The 25,589-nt window shown below is 35.4% G+C and overlaps 1 protein-coding gene across 1 annotated transcript in view; it reads left to right on the top strand.

Moving 5' to 3' along the window:
• Positions 1-25,589, top strand: part of ZNF644 (zinc finger protein 644) — a 143,889-nt gene that overhangs the window by 104,545 nt on the left and 13,755 nt on the right. The window contains 4 exon segments of the mRNA XM_080654335.1: positions 9,265-9,281; positions 9,284-12,301; positions 12,485-13,093; positions 14,862-14,984. Coding sequence (XP_080510461.1) covers positions 9,265-9,281; positions 9,284-12,301; positions 12,485-13,093; positions 14,862-14,984 — 3,767 coding nt within the window.

The following is a 25,589-nucleotide window of genomic DNA, read 5'->3' as shown; positions in this document are numbered from 1 at the left end:
ACCTACTGAGGGTTGTTTTGGGAGGAGGGGTTGAGTTTTGGTTTTGTTTTAGTAATTTTTCATTTCAGAGTTCTTTGTCAGCTTCCCACTCAAAACAGATTGTACTTTTTAATTTAAATCTGAAGATACTACATATATTGAGTATATTTAATTTCTCATTTTATTCTTCTAGTGATGAACCTTATAATTTTAAGAAACATTTAATTTATAATTTCAATCACTATTAATAAATAATATCTATAACCTTACCTATATACACTGAGTGGCCAGATTATTATGATCTCTGAATGCATAATAATCTGTCCACTCAGTGTATATCCCATATAATAAAAGGCTAATATGCAAATTGTCCCCTTGACCAGGAGTTCAATCAGCAGGCAGGCCGGCCAACCACCCATGTCCCCTGCCCCTGGCCAGGCTAGCCAGACTGCACCCATACACGAATTCATGCACCGGGCCTCTAATACACACACACACACACACACACACACACACACTCTCTCTCTCTCTCTCTCTCTCTCTCTCTCTCTCTCTCTCTCTCTCTCTCTGAGTGGCCAGATTATTATGCATTCAGAGATCATAATAATCTGGCCGCCACTCAGTGTATATAAAAGCCTAAGCGACCATTTGACTGGGCGACCGTAGCTATGATGCACACTGACCACCAAGGGGCAGGAGCTGCCGAGCTGCGGTGACTTGACAGCTGTGGTTCTCAGGTGGTGCACCAGAACCAGAGATGAGGAAGCCCGATTCCAGGGTGTGTCACCTGAGAACCGCCCTCGCAATCCGGGACCCCTCAAGGGTTGTCGGAGAGCCGATTTGGGTCCAATCCCCACAGGCCAGGCCGAGGGACTCCACCGGTGCACAAATCCATGCACCATGCCTCTAGTTATTGTATAAAATAATAAAATATATACTTAGCACACTAATTTCAGCCATTTTCAGATCCCCTTACATTCAACCTTTTGGAAAATGGTTTCTGAGATGGTAGGTGAGTGGGTAACATTTAGAGGCTGTGTGTCCTCACATTTGAATATTATGTATTGTGTCTCCATAGAAGATTCTGTAGTCAAAATAATTTTACTCCAAACTCTTAAGTCATTACTCCATTGACTTAACACTTAGTCTTGACAAAATATGCTATTCTAATGTATATTCTTTTGTATTCTGGTTTTATTTATTTTTTAAATATATTTTTCTTGATTTCAGAGAGGAAGGGAGAGGGAGAGGGAGAGGGAGATAGAAACATCAATGATGAGAGAATCATTGTTCGGCTGCCTCTTGCACGCCCCCCTGCTGGGGATCAAGCCCACAACCCGGGCATGTACCCTTGACTGGAATCGACCCAGGACCCTTCAATCCACAGGCCGACAGTCTATTCACTGAGACAAACCAGCTGGGGCTGAAACCTGGTTTTAGTTTTCTTGTTTTGACATTATCATTCCATTCTTTTCACAGTCCTTCTCAGTGACTATTCTAGTTATGGTTTTAGCTACCTTGGTATATCTTTCTCTTCTAGTCCATCTGCTTTCATTTCATGGTGTTTTATGAGAGAGGGAAGGTAAATTCATCTCCTTGATAGACCTTAAGGAATCAGAAACTTCTAAATACTGAGTGGCCACTTCATGACCTTTTTCCTTAGAGCACTCAGTCAAGCACTGTAATTCCTCTGATTGCTTATTAAATACTAGAGGCCCAGTGCACGAATTTGTGCATGAGTGGGCTCCCGAAGGAGGTAGGGAGGGGCCAGGATGCTATCGGCCCTCTGGGCGGGTGGTGGGACACCCTTGACAGCCTGGGATCCAGATTCATCCCACTGACATTCACGCCAGTTGTCGGGAGCCACCTGGCGGCCACTTTTATATTGTTTCTTCCTTGCAGAACATCTAGGGAGGGGAAGCAGCTGCGGTGCCTGAGGCCAACTTCCAGGAGGCCAATGGTGCTGTTGGTATTGTGCCGGCGGCATTGGTCCGTCAGTGCCTGGTCCGTTCTCCGGAGATTGGACCTGAAGGACTACTGAGGGAGTGAGTAGCTGCTGGCGGGCTGGTGGGCTGCCTGGGATGGGTCTCAGCTGAGCGGTGCTCCTGCTGTGGGAGCACACTGACCACCAGGGGTTAGCTCCTGCGTTGAGCATCTGCCCCCTGGTGGTCAGTGCGTGTCATAGCGACCGGTCATTCCAGTCATTCGGTCGCTTAGGCTTTTATATATATAGACTAGAGGCCCAGTCCACGAATTCGTGCACCAGTGGGGTCCCTCAGCCTGGCCTGCGGGGATCGGGCCAAAACCAGCTCTCCGAGGGACCCCACCAGTGCATGATCGGGCTGTGGAGGGACCTCAGGAGGACTCCAGGGCATGTCCGGCCCGTCTTGCCCAATCTGATTGGAGCCAATCAGGACCGGTTGGCCAGCTGGGGAAGGACCGCAGGAGAGCTACAGGGTGTGTCTGACCTGTCTCGCCCAGTCCTGATCTGCCGGACCCTAGCAGCAAGCTAACCTACCGGTCAGAGCATCTGCCCACTGGTGGTCAGTGTGCGTCATAGCAACTGGTCATAGAGTCGGATGGTCAGCCACTTAGCATATTGGGCTTTTATTATACAGGCAGTCCTTGGGTTACGTCGGACTCGATGCACGTCGTTTCGTGGTTACGTCACTATCTCCCACCATTTATTTATAAAAAACGTTCCATCATTTCGACGTATGTACATATGTGCATTATGTTTTTATTTATTTACCACAAGTAAAGGTCAGGAATTATTATCTTTCTTTTAAATTTTTTTTTACTATTTCATTTCATTGCTGCTGTGTATGTGCTCCATGTGAGTGACGTAGGTGCTTATGTAGGTGGGTTCCAACTTACGGTGAAAATCGCGTTACATGGCACCATAGGAACGGATCTCCGACATAACCCAAGGACCTACTGTATAGGATTATTTCACTGAAGCCCTGCTTTATCCCCACAAGAGTGTTATTATTCTAGCCTCAGGAACTCTTTAAGATACGCTGCTTCTTCTAACTCTTTAGCTTCTGCCCATTTATCCTGTTTATTATACCCCAGGAGTAGTATAAAGTCCCAGGTATCTCCTCCCAGAATAAATTTCTGCTTGTAAGGGCCTCCATCAGTAGGAACAGTACATGAATTCACTGTCATCGTTCCATAAATGAAATAAGTTAATGGCAAGGGTCATAGAGAATTAACACATAATGAGTAATTACTAAATGCCAGGCCCTGTGCTACTTGCTTTATTTATATTGTTTTATTTAATCATCACAATCTTATAAGTAGACTTTACCCTTATTTTATTGATAAAGCCATGGAAATTTAAGGAAAGTGGAGTAACTTTACCCCAAGCTAAAAGTTATGGAACCATTTTTCAGACCCAGGCATGTCTACCTCCAAAGAGTCTCTTGGCACTGCAGAATAAAATTTAGCCCAAACCCTCTCTTTTCTGTGAGGCTTTCCTTAGCCATGGTATTTTATACTATCTTCTACCTTCTCTGAACTATAGAATATATAATTCTTGTTACTCACTGGGGACAAAATGTGTTACTTTTTATTGATAGCAATTTTTCATACATATGTATCTTGTATGGTCTTCCTCAGTTAAAAAACCTGCCAGCGTTACCATTTGATTAGTGTTAAGAATAATTAAAAATTTCCCTGTAATCTCAATTTTAAATGTGCTGTATTTCCTTTTATTAAATAATAGTGTATTATTGATAACGTTTTGATTTTATGGGTTGAATAAATTGAAAATCATGCCCTAGCTGGTTTGGCTCAGTGGATAGAGTGTCAGCCTGTGGACTGAAGGGTCCCAGGTTCGATTCCGGTCAAGGACACATGCTTGGGCTGCAGGCTCGATCCCCAGTGGTGGGGCCGTGCAGGAGGCAGCCAATCAATGATTCTCTCTCATCATTGATGTTTCTATCTTTCTCTCCCTCTCCCTTCCTCCCTGAAATCAATAAAAATATATATTTTTTAAAATCATGCATTTTGTAATTCTCTTATGGTTCAAAATTGCTACTCTTAACTTTGCCATCATTCTCTCTTCCTATGAGTAAACCTGAAAGAAAATTTTTTAAGTCATATTTGCTTGAATAGAGCTATACATTTGATTATTAATAAGTACTTGCATGTTCTAAATATTATATAATATCTTGTATAAGTTTGGGTGAAATTTTGTAACTATTTCAGTTCACGATAAAAATATTTCTGGTTTTATAAATGAAATACAAAATTGTACATGTAATAAGTAAAAACTTGTTAGCAGTTCAATTGTTTAATGAGCTCTGTGTCCTCAGCGTGTTAGTCATTTGGTGCCATACTTCTCCTTGTTCAAGAATCAGCTTATTAACATGTTACAGGTTGACTAAAGGCTTATTTCAGGTAATTTTGAATTTAGAGAATATTTTTAAAATCCAATAGTATATTTCACTTCTGTTTTTAGCTCATTATTTCAAATAATGTTAAATGTTAATAATGTAGTACGCAAACATTAAATATATACTACATATGAGGAAGGGCCTTAAAAATTATTTTATCCAATCTCCAATGCCATATTCCCTTCTGCATTGTTCCTAACAAATAGTTCAACATGCTGAGCCATTCAGTCCACAATGGTGTAAGACAGCCCTTTGTAATACTGAATTATTCCTGTTTCTAGTTTTTCTTATTCTTGGGATGAAATCTACATCTTTATGATTCAAACACATTATTATGTATTCTTCCTTCTGTACTCCGAAGATTGTTAATTGTATGGACTAATTGTTAGGCTAAGCATACCAAGTTTTCTCCTTATTTCATCATGTGGCATGCTAGAACTCTTAGGAATGTTTTGTATTTTTTTAGTGTTTCGCCTCAATATACATCCATAGTAAGGTACTACCTGGATGATATGGATATACAGTATACTCTTCTTCACTTGCATTATAAACTAGATGAGAAGTAGGTATACATTTGTACATTGTGTATAATATAGGCCTAAATACTATGATAATCTTAGATATAGTATTTCAGTTAAGGTTTGTTTTGTAATTAGAATAACAGTTGTGAATGGCTTTCTCTTCTTAACCCAGTTGCATATATGATTAATTGAAGTTGTCATGTGTTCTCAAGGATAATTTAAATGGACATAGGATTTGTGAAATTTTGACAAATCCTAACTGTAACTCAACTAGTGGGCAACATTATAATTTATTTATAGCTGTACAATATAGTTTTTAATGAACTAATATAGAACAATGACAAATTGTACTATATTTTTGTGTGAAATTATACTGCATGACAAAGGTTGGCATAATGTAATAAGTACCCACAAAATATTAACCTACTTGCAATAAATACAATTAATAATGTACATAAAAGAATGAAATTAAGCTTATTTTCTATCAGAAAAAGAATTATTCATGAACAGAAAGTGGACAGCATAGATTAGATGACAGGAAGATTGTATATAATCTGAATTACTGAGTGACCTAGAAAGCTTGCTCAGAGGGATTACAGAATAATTATGTTAATATGCAATTATCACCTCATTTCTTCTATAGTAACCTCAAGATGTAGTGTAGTGAGGGTGTTATAGCAAGTGCTGATAGTTTGCAAAAATACTGATGTTTGAAATTTCTGAGACAATAAGTCTAGCTTCAGGCATATAAGTGATGATCTGTCATCTTGAAGACAGATCTGACCTTTGTGCTTTTTTTTAATGCTCACAGTATATAACTACAGGCAGTTATAGCTGTAGAACTCATTATGGTTTTCTAGACAGTGAAATATGTTTTATGTAGATTTAAAATTCCATTTACAGCTTTTTATAAAGTGTGAGTTTTCTAAAAGAACATTTTAAAATTCAGTAAAAAGAAAAATTCTATGATTATGTGATTACACGAAGGACACAGTGACACAGCAAATTCATTGAAATTTAGGGGTTCCTAACAGTATATAACATTAGTTTGTTTATTAATTTATTAGTTTCCCTTTTTTAAACTTAATGAATAATACCTATCTTCAAGTATATCCCCTACTTAATATTAACATAAAATGGTGTTGGTGGCTCTGTTATGTATATTTGACTATGTAAAGACAGTTGGAAAAGCTATATGAGACAGTGTGAAATCAGCTTACAGGTCAAATGCTTTCTTGCCTGGATGTCACATAATCAGCCATAAATGTAGGGAAATAATTTTTATGTTAAAATTCTAGATCCATTCAGTACAACATATTTTGATGATCCATTGTTTTGCATTGTATCTCGATGCAACAGCTGAGTCTTGAATATTATTAAAAATGTATTTTGAACATTTTCAGTTAAAATAAATTCTGAAAATTAAAACAGGAAAATTGTTCATTGTTGCTAAAATACCAGCTTAGTGAGTGAAGTGCTTATAACCTCTTATTTAACTGATGGAGTAGATTTTTAATATTTGTGTATTAATAATAAAAATTCGGAAAAAGAGTAACTTCTCTGTTTTTGAGTAGAGATTGACAATCATTAGTTTGGGGCAAGTCGTGTATTTCATTATATAGGTGTGAAGTAAAACTTTGATTGTTAAAGGCCTCATTTTATTTTTTTAATATTTAATTTGATCTTTCGTTTTTCTGTTTGCTAGATGTATTTTGTAAAGAAAAGATCTGTTATGTACATATATTCTTTTTATGTTTTTGAGCAAAACAGTTTGGTATCTTCAGAATGTGAACTTAGGTAAGGCTCTTATAAAGCCATTCTGGTAATGAGGATGCAGTCTTCAAGCCGACATGAATGTAGTTTGTCACCCTGCTGTTCAGGGGTTACCAATGAAGTTGCTTTAAATGGGAAACGTCTGTTCTATCTCTGAACCTCTAACACCAGAACAGATGGGTAGAACATGGAACATGGAAGGTTTTACCTCTGAGGTGGTAACAGTGAAGCCACTCATTAACACTGAATTTACCACTTCGTTAGCAACGTTGCTTCCTGTTGAGAAAAGCTAATATAGGCTTTCAAATTGACTGAGCATATATTTGTCTATCTCTGTGATTATAACAAGTAGTAACAAAAAGTAAGTGTTTTTCAGTCTCGTTTTAAAAATTTTGTTGTCCATTTTAGATTTATGTAAAATTGTTCCTATTTGGGCATTTGACTTTTCATACCAAATGTAATGAGAAATATCAGGAATGGATAAATAGTATATCATCAGTGTTTGCTTTTCTTTTCACTGACATTTGCACACTCTATCCTAACACGTTTATGTGCTGCCCATTTTTAACTTCTGTGTATGTGATGAACAGACTCCTGCTGGGTGCTGCATTAGCACCATTTTGGGGTGATATCATTGAATATGATCTTATTGAAAGTCTGTTTTTATTAATTTGGAAGTTTGCCAGTCTCAGAACAGAATTCTAAGACCTATGAGGGGTGGAAAAATGATTGTTGGTATAAATAATAATGCCAAAGAAAGATATTTGTAATGTATGTTGTATGAAAGAACACATCTGTTCATAAGATAAGGTTGTATTTATAAGTGCTTGTTCCAAGTTCTGAAATAAAGAGGTAATTAGAAAATTTTTTTTATTTTTGAATTAAACTTAATGTTTTTCCAAAATTGGTAACCTAGAAGATATTAGAAACAATAAACTTTATTGAAAATGTTTTATTTCTAATTTTTGGATTGTAACTTCCTGCTGTCTTAAAGTGCTATTACTCGTTATACCAATTTAAAATACTATAAAAATGGAAGGTTTTATTCTTTATCTGAGAGGAGGAACCTAGTCTGTCTTGTTTACAAATGTATCCTTAATACTAGAGCAATGCTTGGCATGTAGTAAAAGCTCAATAAACATTTGGAGAATGAATGAACTGTACTTACTACTGTGTACAAAATGAAAAGAAATATGGGATTTTATGCCAGTACTTCAAATAGTTAATACCTAGGGTTGCCAAATAGCGGGTTCTTTAAGTTGTACTTGAGGATTATTGGATATTTTGAAGGCCTTGCTATATAATAGGTGAGTCAGGAAATCAGGACCATGATGAAATTGGCATTATTTAAACAGGCAACCCGGATTTCATAGAAAGAAAACTTTTGTTTTTCTATACTTTAGGAGCTTTTGCTTTGGTTTTGCAGTTGTGTTTTTATTCATTCAACACTATTCCTTTATTCAACGAATTCTGCCTAAGGACCTATACCTATACCAAGTGCTGTGTTAGGTTTCAGAGACATGAATATCACTAGGTCACAGTCCCTGCCTTCTAAGAACTTATATTCTTTTAAAAAGACAATCCCTGTATAATGTGGCCATTTCTAAGTGCAGAGTAAGAGCAGAGTGTAAGGGAACTCTTAATAGTAGGGGCAGTAATTACAGCCATGGTATGTATTTATGTCTCCTAAACTTTCAGCAGTCTTTTAAAAAATATTCTGTCTTCTCATAAAGATTACTTCTATTGTCAAAAATGTCTAAAATTTTTTAATCTACATTTTAATATGAAGTAACCTAAAATCGTAACATACAATGTTTCAGATTAAAAGTTTTAGGCCATTGCCGTAGACTGTCAGATGACAAATGAGATAACTGCCTTTAGGGAATGCCTAGAATTTTGGGGCTCAGGTTATGAAAATTTAAAGTTACATAAAATTTTATTAATTTTAACTTTTAGAACTAAGGGTAATTTATGTATGGAATGAACAAAACCCTGTGAATAAGACATTTTTAAATAAGAATTTTAGGAGAATGAAACATTGAGAGCAAAACAGCCTTAAATTTTAAAAAAATTGTTAGATACATTAGCCATTGATGTCGATAGCAAGTTTTTTTACTGAACGGTGTCTTTTTACCTTCCTTCAGGAATGAACTCTTAAGTGACAAAGCTTCTCTGCAGTATTTAACAATTTACATTATTCTCTAGTATAGAGGGACTGTCCCTAATAAACCTACTTAAGTAAGATAATTTTCTTTTTATTAGCAATCTATAAATGAGATTTTAAAGTTTTTTTTCACCTGTCGCGTATTTATTTATATCATGTGTGTGTCTTTATATGTGTTTATGTTGCTTTTTCCTAGAGATTTTGGATATATGTGGTATTGAGTTGTTGCTGAGCACAAAGAAAAAATTAATCTTTGAGACACTTTTAAAGTCTTTCTATCTTTTTAAGTATTACTTTATTCTTAGGAAAATTTTAGGATTTCAATATAAAGAGTATAATTAAGCTAATAAAAGTGTACTTTCAACTCTCCATACATTCTAATAGTATTTTTTCATGCAAATCTAAATCTTTTTTTTCCATTTTCTAGACTAAATGTGTTAAATGGCTTGCCAACAATATGGATGATTTGAAGATAAACACCGATATTACTGGTGCTAAAGAAGAACTCCTAGATGACAACAATTTTATCTCAGACAAAGAGAGTGGAGTTCATAAACCAAGAGATTGTCAGACATTTCAGAATAGTAGCACGTTCACTCTGCCTGAAGAACTGTCGAAGGACAAATCAGAAAAAGCCTTAAGTGGAGGCCAGTCTGCTCTATTTATACATGCTGGTGCTCCTACTGTTTCTAGTGAAAACTTTATCTTGCCTAAAGGAGCTGCTGTTAATGGACCAGTTTCACACTCCTCCATAACTAAGACTTCCAATATGAATAAAGGCAGTGTTTCATTAACCACTGGACAGCCTGTGGATCAGCCAACAACAGAATCTTGTTCAACTTCAAAGTTGGCAGCTGATCTTCAGCTGTCTACACCACAGAAAGCAAGTCAACACCAAGTTTTGTTTTTGTTATCAGATGTACCACATGCTAAGAATTCAACCCATTCCATTAAAAAACTACCTACCTCTGCTTCAGTTGGTTGTGACATTCAGAATTCAGTAGGGAGTAGTATAAAGTCAGATAGCACTTTAATAAATCAAGTAGAGGTGGGTGAGGATAGTGAAGATTTATTGGTAAAAGATGATTGTGTCAATACATTAACAGGCATTTCCTCAGGTACAGATGAATTTAGGTCAGAAAATGATACAAACTGGGACCCCCAAAAAGAGTTCATTCAATTTCTTATGACTAATGAAGAGACAGTGGATAAAGCTCCAGTTCATTCTAAAGTTGGTCTAGAAAAAAAGAGAAAGCGAAAAATGGATGTAAGCAAGATAACTCGTTATACTGAGGATTGCTTTAGTGATTCTAATTGTATACCCATTAAGTCAAAGATGCTAGAAGTAGACTTTCTGGAACAGAATGAAGGACTGCAAGCAATAGACTCACAGAAATATGCATTATCAAAAGTGAAGCCTGAATCAGCTGATGAAGATGTGGAATCTGTGGATGCTTTTCAACATCTAATTTATAATCCTGATAAGTGTGGAGAAGACAGTTCATCTGTTCATACTAGCACTTTTCTTTCAAGTACCTTAAAAAAAAAATGTGAAGAAAATGATTCCGAGTCACCTGCTACTTTCAGCACCGAAGAGCCATCATTCTACCCCTGTACAAAGTGCAATGTGAATTTTAGGGAGAAAAAACACCTCCACAGACATATGATGTATCATTTAGATGGAAATAGTCACTTTCGCCATCTTAATGTCCCAAGGCCATATGCTTGTAGGGAATGTGGGCGGACATTTCGAGATCGGAACTCACTTCTAAAGCATATGATTATTCACCAAGAAAGAAGACAGAAGTTGATGGAGGAAATTCGTGAATTGAAAGAGCTTCAGGATGAAGGAAGAAGTGCACGATTACAATGCCCTCAGTGTGTGTTTGGTACCAATTGCCCTAAAACATTTGTGCAACATGCTAAAACCCACGAAAAAGATAAAAGGTACTACTGCTGCGAAGAATGTAACTTCATGGCAGTTACAGAAAATGAATTGGAATGCCATCGAGGCATTGCCCATGGAGCAGTGGTAAAATGCCCTATTGTCAGTTCTGATGTAGCCCAGAGAAAAATGCAAAAAAAGTCTTTCATGAAAGACTCTGTTACAGGATCATCCAAAAAATCAGCTGCCTATGTATGTAAGATGTGTCCTTTTACTACTTCAGCCAGAAGTATTTTGAAAAAACACATGGAGTACTTGCATTCATCATCATGTGTTGATTCATTTGGTCGTGCTCTTGGACTTGGTAAAAGAAAAAGTAACATCCTTGAAGAACCTGAAGACAATGAGAGCACTAAACCATTAAGCAAGCAACAGTCAGCCACATTTCCAAAGAACTCTGCTTTAAAACAAGATGTAAAGCGAACATATGGGTCATCCTCACAATCAAGTAATTTTTCAAAATTACATAAGCGGCCACACAGAATACAAAAAGCTCGGAAAAGCATCGCCCAGTCAGGTGTTGTAAATGTGTGCAATCAAAACAATTCTCATAAGACTGTAATGATTAAAAGCAGCATTGACCAAAAACCTAAGTATTTCCACCAAGCAGCAAAAGAAAAATCTAATGCTAAGGCAAATAGCAACTATTTATATAGACACAAATATGCAAACTACAGGATGACCAAAAAATCAGGTGAATCATATCCTCTGCATTTCAAAAAAGAAGAAGCTGGTTCATTAAATTCTTTACATCTGTTTTCATCATCAAGTAATTCTCACAACAATAGTTTTATTTCAGACTCTCACAACTCTAACACCAAAAAGCCTGAAAGCTTCAAAGACCGCAGGCGTGTATCGGCAAAGAGAGCAGTTAGGGAATCTAAGAAGGGAAGTTCTGCTGGAGGGGAAGACTTAGATAGCTATCCAGATTTCTTGCATAAAATGACTGTTGTTGTTTTGCAGAAACTTAATTCTGCTGAAAAGAAAGATAGCTATGAAACAGAAGATGAAAGTTCCTGGGATAACGTTGAGTTAGGTGACTACACTACACAGGCTATAGAAGATGAAACTTATAATGGTATTAATCAAGAACATGTAAATTTATTCCCTCTATTTAAAAGCAAAGTGGAAGGTCAAGAGCCTGGAGAAAATGCTACACTTAGTTATGATCAAAATGATGGCTTTTATTTTGAATATTATGAAGATGCCGGAACTAATAACTTTTTGCATGACATACACGATTCTCAGCATTTAGAAAATGCAGAAACTTCATTGTCAAAGCATAGTTCTGTTTTTCATTGGAGTGATTTGTCTCTTGAGAAGAAATCATGTCCTTACTGCCCAGCAACATTTGAAACAGGTGTTGGATTGTCTAATCATGTTCGGGGACATCTTCATAGAGCAGGATTAAGCTATGAAGCCCGTCATGTTGTATCACCAGAACAAATAGCCACCAGTGACAAAATGCAACATTTCAAACGAACTGGCACAGGGACACCTGTTAAGCGAGTTAGAAAAGGTAAGTTTTCCTATAGATACTTTGGGCTAATATGTCTGTATTCAAATTCAAAGGATTTAAAAGTTTTGCTCAAAGTCACATAATTTTATCAGCATCACATAATTTCATATTTCAGAGTTAATTGGCTTTAAGATGGTCAGTTTATAAAAAATTCTGATATTACTCTTAAAAAATTTTTTTTAGCTATAGAGAAGTCTGAAACCACTTCTGAACACACTTGTCAGCTCTGTGGAGGTTGGTTTGATACTAAAATTGGATTATCAAATCATGTTAGAGGCCACCTGAAAAGACTTGGAAAGACCAAATGGGATGCTCACAAATCTCCAATCTGTGTTCTGAATGAGATGATGCAAAATGAAGACAAATATGAAAAAATCTTAAAGGCATTGAACAGTCGTCGTATTATTCCCAGACCATTTGTAGCTCAAAAACTTGTATCAAGTGATGATGACTTTCTATCTCAAAATGTTATACCTCTTGAAGCATACCATAATGGCCTAAAGACTGAAGCTTTATCAGTGTCTGCATCAGAGGAAGAAGGGCTGAGTTTCTTAAATGAATATGATGAAAAAAAACCAGAACTGCCCAGTGGAAAAAGGAATCAGTCTCTTACATTGATAGAACTGCTTAAAAATAAAAGGATGGGGGAAGAAAGGAGTTCTGCTGTCTTTCCTCAAAAGATCCATAATCAAACTGCAAGAAAGAGATTTGTTCAGAAATGTGTACTTCCCTTAAATGAAGATAGTTCGTTGATGTATCATCCACAAAAAATAGACTTGACTATGCACTCAGGTAAGAGGACATTTATGACTATTTTATATAATTTAAACAATTTACTTATGCTTATTTTATTGGAATATTTATAGAAAATACTTTCTTTGAATCTTCTCAAGCTGCTTTTTTTGCAGAGCAGAAATTGGTTATACTGTTACTTCTATAAAAATCATCAGTTGATGCTCACCAGTACTGAATTCTCTGTGCCTCATTTCTTGGTCAAAATGTAAGGTGAGAACAAAAGCAAAAACAAAAAGCTGATCTGTAAAAATAAAATTTGCTGTAACTGGGGCATGGTTCTATGGATGGGAGGTTGACATTCAAAAGCATAACATTACCCAAAAGGCAAAACCTTTCATTTTTTTGCCAGTGGTACAAAGTGAAAACAAAACAAACCCTTTCAACTGCGTGGGTTGGTGTCTGTTGTGTGTTGTAACGAACTGAAAGAAACCTCTCCCTTTCCAGTTTCTCATTGTACCGTGGGATAGTTTGGTTTAGGAGAACTGTTGTATGAAACATTTGTTTGGAGCTTTAGTTTTTACAATAGTGTTCTAATGGAACAGAACAGATGGTTTAGTGTAGTGCTTGTGCATCAATAGTTTTTTCATTTTCAAAGGAGTATTTTGTATATGTTGGCAAATGATGTGGTAGATAAAGTACCCAAACTTTATTTGGTATTGCTAAGTCTGGTTTATACTTTTAGACTAGAAAAATTTTGTGTCTTTATAGGTTTCTTTTGGAGGTTAAGAATGTTGAAGATTAACTTAGATAGTCTCATCATTTTAGCCCTGAGTTGAATGTGTTTAAGGTAAAAGTTGGTCAGTGGGTTAATACTGAATAACATTACTGAATTGTTGATTTGTTTACTTTGGGCAGACATTGGGACATCCCAAATATTTGTAAGGCAGTTTTGATTTAAGGAAAGATTACCTTGCTCTGTAAGTGGTCTGAAAAATAGTTTATCTTGTATGGGCTTCTGTTAATTGTGTTAACCAAGTTGTAGTACACTTCAGAGAGATAAAGCATAATTGTGGCTATCATAATGTTGAAGATACCAATTGAAATGTGTTGGGAGAATGAGAGTTGTCTGAGAAATTAGGGATTTCTTACTGTTTCAACATGTTTTCTTTCCTGTGATGACTAAGATATTAGTTTGTTGATCATTTATTTAACACAAAGAATTTAGCAAAAAACTTCAAATCATTAACTTCCAATATTGATTGCACAGAACAATGAAAATAAAATGCCCTGAATAAAATGTTGTGTCTAACAGCTATTCAGTGGTGGGTTTTACAACCTTTTTACTCAGCGTTCATTAGAAAGCCTAATTTAGTATTGAGCCTTTTATGGTTTTGTGGGTAAAACACTTCAATTACCACTTCGTTAACTAAACTTTTATTTTTTTTAAATTGATAATGCTGTGAGCTTTGAAACTTCTCAACAGAGCTAGGCTATCCAAATCACAGGATTGTATTTTAGGTTTAGGAAATGATCTGCATTAACGCAGAAATCTGCAAGAAAGTGATAGTAGAAATTCCTAGAGAAAAAAAAGTCTAGAGAAATTCCAAGGTTCAAGACACTTCTCTTCCACCTTTCCTAAGAGCATGGGTTGGCTCTAAATACTAACTACAAACTAATAATAATTAACTGAATTTCCTCTCCTTAAGCTAATTCAGTGAACGCTTTTTAAACCATCCATATTGTGCTACTTTTCTTCACACTTCTAGCTAAGAAAATTTCACTTTCTGAAGTGAGAACTGGATTATAGTTTTCTTTTGAATGATAGGTATGCCTGTGAAGCTTAAAACATGTGTGCATTGCAATACGACGTTTACAAGTGCTGTTAGCCTGTCCAACCACTTACGCGCTTATGTACGAAAGAAGAGTGCTGGACTTTTGACTGGTACAGGTATGTTTGAACAGATAACACAGCAAGTCTGTTTGATAAATGAACTTTTTTTCTCAACAGACTGGTGCTAATTTAGATGATATTTGTGGCTTTCTTTGGTACGCAGCAGTTGAGTCTGAATACGCATTAAATTTTGGCAACTTGTAAACTGTCAGATATAAGTTTAAACAACTTTTTTGGGGGGTTTGTTTTGTTTTGTTTTGTTTTTGGCTCTTATTGACTTAGGGGAAAAATACCACCCAACAGAGGGGTGGAACTTTTGAGTATATATTATTCCCATTGATCATTAAATTATACTACTTTTGACTCTTAAATTTATTTTTGTTAATAGATTCTTTTTGGTTAAATTCTAGCTTGGGGAAATGTTTTATTAGATAAGAAATGAAATTTCAACTATGTATCTTGATTAGAAAACTAAGCAAACTAATGAGTTTTTATTAGTCTATAGATAAAATCTTTAAAGGGGCAGGCCTTAGTAATGGCCCATATTAACAATTGAATAGATTTTTCTTTTAATGCCCCTGCACTGTCTTTAGGATAAATAAATATAGCTATCCACATAAATGTTAACATGCACATTTCTGTGTTATTTTTGGTTGGTTAGCAGATACCTCTTCATATTGCTAGTTTGTGAAATTTTTATTAGCTTACTCATGTATAGTACTGCTGCTTACACTACAAAATGTGTTGCTCTTTTCATTTGTAGCTTTTCAAGCTACTCTGCTTTAGCAAATCCCATTTCTCTTACATCTTAAAATATACTATCTTTACTAAATATATCTACATTAATCCTTTCACCTAAAATTCTCTTTCCAGTCTTTTTATTTCTCTTGCTTTCTGCCTTCTAGTTGTTGTTTTCCCAATTTTTTGTTCTTTTCATGTCTTCCTATGGCTTACATCCGGTGTGTTCTTACTACCAAAGAAATACTTGTATTCATACTAATTTCTTTCTTCTGCTGCTTTGCTTTGTCATTTGACTTGATATACAAATGACCAGGGATGACTGTTGACCATTTATATTAAAAGGTGGGAAATAGAGTTTTACTCCTACTGTGAGGTTTTAGTTTTTATTATATTACTCCTACCTTCATCAAGCTTGAACGGTGCTTGCAGACAGTAGAGGCAGGAAAGCAGTGAAAATAAAAGGCGGTAGAAACAGAAAATCATCATTGTTATTATAATCACTAACTTTTATCGAACACTTGTTGTGTCAGGCAGGCACTATGCTACGCAGCTTATATACATAACATTTATCTTTACAACCACCATGAATTGTATGTACTGTAATTCTCTCAGTTTTACCAGAAACACCAAGGCTTAGAGAACTTAAGTTGCCCAAGCTTATGTAGTTATTAATAGCAAATTTGAAATTCAAATCAAGGCTAACTTACTCTAGACCTTTGTTTTAATCACTGTTGTCTACCACATATAGAATGAAAGTAATTGAAAATCCTAAAATAAAGTTGGGTTTAAGGTGGGGAGCATTCTGGTGAGACTGAATAAACAAGAGTCTAATTAGTAAAAGCAAGGATCCAAAAAATGGTTAGGCCTGGATTAGATTTCAGAGGATTTTAGAAAATGTTCTATTCTGCCAATTCAGATACATTACTCAAATATTCACCAAGTCAGATGTATTAGTACAGATTTTATAGTCCATTAAAAGATGCTTTTACCTCATGTGGAAATCTTGCAAAACATAGAAAGAACTGCTTATAAATAATTGATAGGAACTCTTCATTGACCAAGGGTGCATTCTAATGAACATTCTATTGTCTAAAAAATTTCATTATTAGAGAAAAAAGTAATATAGGATGAATGGGAATACATTTCTTTGGGCACCAGGAAAAAAGGGGCTAGTGTCTTTAAAATATCATTAAATACTAACCAAAATGTCGGAAGTGTTAAAAATATAAAGTGTTTGGCAGTCCTAAGATAAAAAGAAGGGAAATGAAAAGCTGAAGAAAGTCTGGGGTATTTCCCACAGCCCATACTCACTTTTAAGAAAAATAAAAAACTCATACTTCATTTTCTTGGAAATTCTGAAACTTTCCCCCTGATTGTTATAGTCTTCTTGACCAGTAGAGCTATATAGATGATGTCCTTGCTGTTTATTCATGCCAACTGAGAAGTTTTTTGAGAATTGACCTATGAACCAAGAGGTCCCCATGCCCGGGTTGTGGGCTCGATTCCTAGTAGGGGGCGTGCAGATGGCAACCGATGAATGTCTCTCATCAATGTTTCTATCCCTCTTCCTTCCTCTCTAAAATAAATAAAAACATATTTTAAAAAACAAATATAACAAATCAGCTTCAAAAATGTTTTTGTTTTCTAAATAGAGAATATTCTCTATTATATTTAAACTTCACATGCCTATTCTCTTCCCCAATACCAGTTTCACTGATATAAAGCAGTAGTCCCAACCTTTGGTCCTGGAGGGTTCCACTGGTTATTATAAGGGAAGCTGGACAGAAGATGTCTTATAAGGGATTCATCAATTCATATGAGTAAAAAGCAGTATTTTTCAAGAATATGTACATAGTGTTTTGAGAAATAAAATACAAAATCATTTTTTAAAAAACCTTACCTTAATCCAATTATATCACAAAACTGGAACAGTGTGAAAGGAAAATTGATAGGACTAAATCCTCCATAAGAATACCTAGAATCTGTGTTCCTAGTTCAGTCTCCATTCATGTAGATTTTAATTATGTGGCCTACTCTTGAAGAAAAAGCTTAGATATACCTAGACTAAATGCTAAAGGTCTGCTTGGTTACCTGTGATAGAATAAAAAATTCCAGATTTTCTTAGAAGCCACCAGCTTCTGGCCTGTTCTATGGGAACTGGTGGCCTTTTGAGGAGGGAGGAATATTCTAACTGGCCTGAATAGACTGAAAAGATGCCTCTCTGCTTCCCCAAATAGTTATTTACTAATGACTCAAATGCTTCTTTTGTGGGTTGTTGTTTTTTTTAATCCTTAACCAAGGATATTTTTTCCTTTGATTTATTTTATTTTATTTTTTTAGAAGAAAGTGTGTGTGGGGGGGGAGGGGGGGAAGGATGGGGAGGGAGAGAAACATCCATGTGAGAGAGAGACATCAATCGGTTGCCTCCGGCATGTGTCCTGACCCAGGGCCAGGGATCGAGCCTGCCCTTGACTGGGATTCAACCCCTTGACCCTTTGGTCCGCAGATCAACCCTCTAACCACTGCAAAACTAGGGTGACTCAAATACTTCTTTTTTTTAAATATATATTTTATTGATTTCAAAGAGTTCAGGAAGGAAGAGAGACAGAGAGAAACATCAATGATGAGAGAGAATCATTGGTTGGCTGCCTCCTGGAAATCAAGCCTACAACCCAGGCATGTGCCCTGACCTGGAATTGAACCCTGACCTCCTGGTTCCTGGGTGACACTCAACCACTGAACCACATCTGTCAGGTTACTCAAATACTTCTCATATGATGGGTCTCAATTTTGGGGGGAGTTATTGACCCCTTTGAGAATTTTATAAAAGCCATGGTCCATCCCAGAAACATGCATTCATTCATCCAAGGATAAAAATGTTTCTATATATAGGCTTTGCATATTTTTTGAAGGTTATCATTCATGGACCCTTCCTCTGTGGAAAACTGAGAAAAGGGAAGAGCCAAAATGAAAATGAAGTGGAAAGAACACAGAACTGGGAATCGGGCGCCTTAAATCTTTTTTATTTTTCTTAAGAGTTAAAAGATACTTGAAATGCCAGAATTGTGTAACATCAAAACTAACTTATATGATCACAAATACAAATTAAAATGTAACATTCTTCCCAATTTTAGTAAAAGGAAATGATGAAGAAAGTAGTAAAGCTTTGGAATTGAAGAGATGGAAGAGGTAGCCATTCTTGGGACAGAGTTAATTTGCCAAAAAAGAATAAACTTCACAGATTAAAATTTTGCCCAGAACTGACCCAGTTTATCATCCATTGGGTAGGTTCAAATAAATTGTTTAATTTCCATGTGCCTTCAATTGTGAATAATTCTTTATGAAGTTGTTTTACTTTTATTTTAAATGGATTTTTGTCTAAAGAGACTAGTGCCAAAGGGTTTGCTTTATATTCTGTATGGTAAATTCAAGGCATACTTCTAATTCAAAATTTATTCCAATTAATATAGACTGCACTAGTGGTAGACTTCTTTTACAGGTTTTGTTCTCTGCAGATTGTTTTACATGCTCATACAAATTGGTTCCCGGTTAATTCCTTATGCAGTCTAATAACATTTAATTTTCATTAAAATTAGAAATTCCATATAGTTCATATTAAATACTTTTGGGCTTTTAACTATTGGCTTTTTTGTATTTAATATTTTAATTAAGTGATATTCTTTATATACGGGCAGTATTAAGAACACAGTGTTACTAAGTTATTAATAGAATGACCATACACACTGTTCTAGCCCTGTTTTTCCAATCAAATAATAGTGCCTCTTTCATAAGTGTCCTGGATTGGACAATAAGTTATATGGTCACCCTGGTTATTAAAATTTCTGAAATATGTTAAATTATGTAAGGCAAAGTATATTCTATCAACTTAATCTACAATCAGGAACTAAAAAAAAAACTGAGCTCCAAGTACAACAGGTGAAGAAAGGAGAGTAATTAAAGTGTGTGTAGAGGAAATCTTATGAAAGAAAATATATCAGTAACATGAATGCATGTTTGCACAATCTGTTATCTCTTGAAAAGAATAAAGAATAACAGTCATGTTCAGTATTTTTATTGGGACTCCATTTGACATCTTGACCCTTCATACAAACTCAGTCATACATTCACCTACTCATTCACTCACCTCAACTTACTGTGATACACTCTAATATGTCCTATTTTATTCTTTTTCATTAAAAATTAATGGTGGTCATGACCCAATAAATTGATTTGCTACCCACTAAGAAGTCACTTCCCAGAGATTGAAACCATTTCCCTTAAGTGACTCTTTCTTTTAGGGACAGATACTAACTAGAATCAGTAGTAGTAATAATTTAGAAATCATAACACTTCTGTGGCAGCAAGTGAATTTTCTTCCCTCACGGAATTCAAATTTGTCTATATATCATATTTTTAATCAAAGGCTGATCTTTTGGTTTTTAAAGTAAATTAGAAATTTCTAGTTACTTAATGTAAGAAAAAATATATGCAGGAATAGTTGGGGGAAGGGCTTTATTTCATTATTTTTAGAACACTTTCATGATAACGTTTTGGAAGTAAATCATGATTGTTGCTATTCTCCAACAAAAGACTCAGCAACAATTTTCAATGAGAAAAAGAAATGTAAAAATTGGGGCTAGAGCCTTTCAGTTAATATAATACCACTAATGCAATATATCTACATTCATTTTTTAGTAGAGTCAATTTTTTATTTTTCATACTATTTACTTTTAAGGTTACATGTTACCTATAGGATCTTTTGCTTATTTTCAACTATAATGACATAATTGGTCATACAAAATGGCAACAACAAGTGCTAGTGAACATATAACACAGTGCCAGGTGCTGAGTTGCCTGTATAAGCCACCAGAAAAGTAATTCTTATATTATGGAAAGTGCTGTAGGAACATTTTCTGCTTTGATGGAAAGAAGAAGAAAAAATAGTATTGTGAAAGCTTCTCAAGGTACATTAAATTATTTGTTCTTTTTATGACTGCAGTGTCTTTTTAAATATTAATAAAATATTGCATTTTTTTAAAAAAAATTAATGCTTAAACGAGTCATTTAACCCAGAAGACTACAAGTAGAAAGTTTTCATTGTGATTAAACTCTAAAGAAGCAAACCAGCTTCTAGTTAAAGCAAAACACCTTGTGATTCCTTCAGACAGGATGTATGAGGAATATGTGATAAGTATGAAACATGCCCCTGTCATCAAAGAACTTAGGAAACCATATTGGTAACACATATAAAACTATCAAAATTACAAAACTGTGCAAGGTAGTATACAGGTAAATGGTATATTGGATATAAATGTTGTAGGAGTTGAAGGTACTTTAGCCCTTTTGAGGAAAGTTGGACTTAAGTTGTACTCTTTTCTTCCTTTTGCCTTTACTCTTTATCTCATTGTTAAATAGAGCCTAAAAAAGAAAAAACAGCCCTAACCGGTTTGGCTCAGTGGATAGAGTGTCGGCCTGCCGACTGAAGGGTCCCAGGTTCCATTCCAGTCAAGGGCATGTACCTTGGTTGCGGGCACATCCCCAGTAGGGAGTGTGCAGGAGGCAGCTGAATCGATGTTTCTAACTCTCTATCCCTCTCCCTTCCTCTCTGTAAAAAATCAATAAAATATATATATTTTTAAATGCTAGTAGGGTTTTTTTTTTTATTATGTTTAAGATGAAAGAGAAATAAAACCAGTAGTCAAAGAATATTTTCATGCATTCAACAAAAATAGTTATTGTACCAGAACCGTGCTAGCTCTGAGGCTATAAAGACCTTACACACCAAGCTGCATAAATATAGTCACCATCCAGTGGGATAAATACAAGTGTTAAGATATATAATATTTCAACTAGGCCCTGAACTTGAAGGATGAATAGTTTTAGGAAGAAGAGATAAAGTATACCATTCCAAGTAGAGAAAAGAACACAGTGTGGCACAAGGGGATGAAATTTGAAGTTCAAGAGGTGCTGGGAGATTCAGTTATAGGTGTTTGGAACAATGGGGATTTTGGAAAGTAGGATGGATACTTTGTGCGCTTAAATTTTTAGGAAGTTATGGAAGGATTTTTAAAAAATAGTGGTGGGGGGATAAAAATAAGGAAATGAGATAGTCAGTCTTGTATTTTAGAAAGCTATTCCTGATACAATGAAAGATAGGTTTCCATGTTTTCTTGGCTATAGCTTATCTCTGTAGTACTGTTTTTGCATTAAAGTGCATATCTGTGTATATTTATCTGCATAGTAATGTATTATTTATTCAGGATGAGCAAGGTAATGAATTGTTCAAGTTAAGTAAATTTTTCAGGTAATGGAAGACTAGTGTCAAACTTGATTTCATCCTAACCATGTTGATGGTAATGTTTCTAAAGTGTTGTTCTTATTTCTGCCTTGTGAAACAGTAGACTGGATATAATTTAATCATCACAGTAGAGCCAACCTTATGGATACCAATTGTTTTATTATGCCAGCAAGAATTGGACCATTTGCCCACGGTACTAAAAAGTGACTCGCTGATTTATTCACTTATTCGATGAGATTTTTTTCCAGCTCTTACTGTGGTATGTGCATTGATTGTGCTAAGTAGTGCAGAGATAAATTGGATCTTACAACATAGATACATAACTGACATACAGAACAAATTTTGCCATTGGAGACGTGCATGAAATACTATTGAAGATGGGAGGGTGAGGAAGGTACTTTCAGCTAGACTAGGACCCAGCAAGGCTTTTGGAAGTCACATTTGATTTGGACCCTGAAGGGTCACTAATTGAAATGGAAATGGAGGTCTAGGGAGGGAAGGAGTATACTTGTGGGAGGGAACAGCTTGGGACAATGTGGGAAGTTCATTGAAAATACTAGGAAGTAGGAGATAAAGGAATAGAGGTAGACAGGTCAAGGACATAGAAAGTTAGAATGCTAATCTATGGTGTTGGAATTAACTTTGTCAGAGGCCAATAAAGATGTTTGGTTTTTGTTTGTTTGTTTTTTAAAGATTTTACTTACAAAGAATTTTTTTTTTTTTTAAATTTAAAAAAGGTAAAGGATTTGGTGGGGAAGTGAAGAAATTGTAGGTGAGTTATGTTAATAATCTGAACCAGGACAATGACAGTAGAAATGTGAAGGAGGCATAATAGATGTATGGATGATGTGAAAGTAAAAGTAAGCAAAATTTGGCAGATTAATTAGAGGTAGAAGAATAAGAAGAAAGAGACAGAAATGGCTCAAAGTCTTGAATCTTGTTACTGGAAGGATGAATATTCCAGTAACAAGTTAATGCATCAGCTACCATGATACCTGGTAACAGAAGGGTAGTAGGCTTCATGGCCTCACAGGGGTTCATTTATCAACAATGCCTCATCAGCCTGTCCATCATAACAAAGCAAATCATCATACTTGCTGAATCAGTAAGTTGGTTTTTAGTTGAATGGGGCCTAAGATTTGTACCATGGTGGCATGTATTAACATTTTATGATGCCTAGTTTTGCTTTTCATTGGTTATAAAATTTAGGAATTCTATTTGACTGACAATCTTTTTTGACCAACATCTTACATTCCATAAAGTATTAATTAGTCCCCTAGTATTCTTGTTGGTTCTGTTATTTCTTGAGTTTTGCTTTTTATATCTTGTTTTCATTTTTTTAACAATAGACTTAACCTAGATTTTTATGTGTTTGGATTCTTTTAACATAGCTAATATCTTTATATTCTCAGCTGTAGTATTGTGTTTGCTATGATTTATATCCTTTTTTAAAAAGTGATTTCTATTCTAACATTAATTTTTTGAATGTTATTTATAATCTGGATTAAAATATAGTTAGGCCTGCCCGGCCGGTGTTGCTCAGTGGTTGAGTGTCGACCTATGAATCAGGAGTTCACCGTTTGATTCCCAGTCAGGGCACATACCCAGGTTGTGGGTTGCGGACTCAATCCCCTGTGGGGGCATGCAGGATGCAACCGATCAATGATTCTCTCTTCATACTCTTCATCATTGATGTTTCTAACTTTACCTCTCCCTTCCTCTCTGAAATCAATAAAAAAATATTTTTTAAGAAAAGATATAGTTAGGCTTTATAGTAACAAGACATTTTCCTGGCCTGAGCTAACTTCTAAGTAATCTGCTTTAAGTGACTTTATGGAAATAATAAAATAATATACAGTTGTTCTCTTTTGGATGTTAGAGTAAGAGGATGGCTTGGTGGAGACTGATGGTCCCTCACTTATCTAAGAAGTGGTAAAGTAGGATTTACTATTTCTTTCTTGTGTCTGCAGTCTGAGGAATGAGGTTAATTCTTGGTATCCAATGTTTAGAACATCTATTTAATTGTGGCCTTAGCTGGAATTTACTTCAGACAGAAGATACCTGTTCAGCACCATGTTTGATTATAGATTGAATTTTGGCTGGAATGTGTAAAGTACTTCAAAATTATAAAAAGCCAAATCAGATTTATGTGATATTTGTAAGTGCTGTGAGCCCTATCTAATTTAAGTTGAACGTGACTATGTTAAAAACAATTTAACAGACATTTTAAAATAAGTTTTCCTTTCTTAACTAATTTTGTAATCATGAACAATTATTTAACCACTCCTACTAAATATGAAATCATATTTTGGAAATATTGAGACTTTTGGAAGGCAGGGAGTGTGATTATATTTGTTAACAGAGAGTCGCCCCAATTGGAAGGGGCTCATCCTGCCTGGGCTCTTGTCACACTTGCGAGAGAGAATTCAGACGAGTGACAGAAGGCAGTGTTGAAGCAAAGCAAACAAATTTGTTAAGAAAGCAAAACAAGCAAATTTATTAAGTATACATTTGGCATATAGCACAAGCAGGCAACTCAGCTAATCTGAGTGGCCCATGTTGGGTGTCCAAGGGTTTTATACTTCCCCCCTATAGGTTTCAAGGTTCACCTGCCAGATACCTTGGGCAACAGACTAGATTTCAAGGTCCCCCTTTTACATTGTTGTGGCTTTTCCCGGAATTTATGAGAACAATAAACTCCCCCCCTCCCTTCCCTTCCTCCTCCTTTAGCAGCTATCTACCCTGCCTAACATATTCAGGTAATTCTAAACAAAAGTGATTTAAAGCAGATTTGTCATTATGTATTTAATATTTATGGCAATTTTAGATGTGTCTTAGAAAAGTGTTTGATAATGATAAGTGCCTATTTTGCTTAATAAAATACCATAGAAGTAATACATTTATTATCCTGACCAGTTAAGCAACTTGTAGCGGGGGTATGGTTAGCTTTTGGCTTTTGGCAAGCTGGGAAAACTAGTCTGCGTCCAATTTATCTGTTTATAAAAATGTAGGATAAATAAAGTATAATATATTTATGTTTAACTTTTCCCTTCACATCTTGAAAATACTTACTCAAAATATTCTTTTACTTGTCATTCCCTCTACTTTGAATTAACAGAAGTTTCTATGAATTGAATGTACTTTTTCTTCTCCCTGGGAGACCCAAATTTAAATAAAGGCTTGCCTTCATTTGCTTTAACTTTCTCTGAACCACGCATATGAGGCTATTGCTACCCTTATTACAGCCTCTTACTTTATAGGACAACCTCAAGCTGTCTGTTTCTTCTAGACTAATATTGTTAAGCTGTAAACCTCATAGTTAGCAAAGGAATTCTGCTTTTCAAATATTTTGTATTGCATTCTATTCCAAGTAAAATGTTAAACCTTTTAAGATCTAATTTACTTTACCATGATTGCTCTTTGAGTCTAGGTTAGTGATTTTATTTTATGGTTTGTTTGTTTTTTTAGTTATTGAGAATGCAAACTCTAAAAATCAATGAAAGAAAGTTAGGGTGTTGAAAAATATCCAATTTTGGAGTGAAAATATCAAGATAAAATATTGGTGAAATATACTTCTGAGGTTACTAATTGTGTATCTATATACACCGAGTGGCCAGATTATT

Source organism: Plecotus auritus (assembly GCF_963455305.1).
Source record: "Plecotus auritus genome assembly, chromosome: 2".
NCBI lineage: Eukaryota > Metazoa > Chordata > Mammalia > Chiroptera > Vespertilionidae > Plecotus > Plecotus auritus.
Note: the sequence above shows the minus strand (reverse complement) of the source record. Positions and strands in the feature narration are given on the sequence as shown.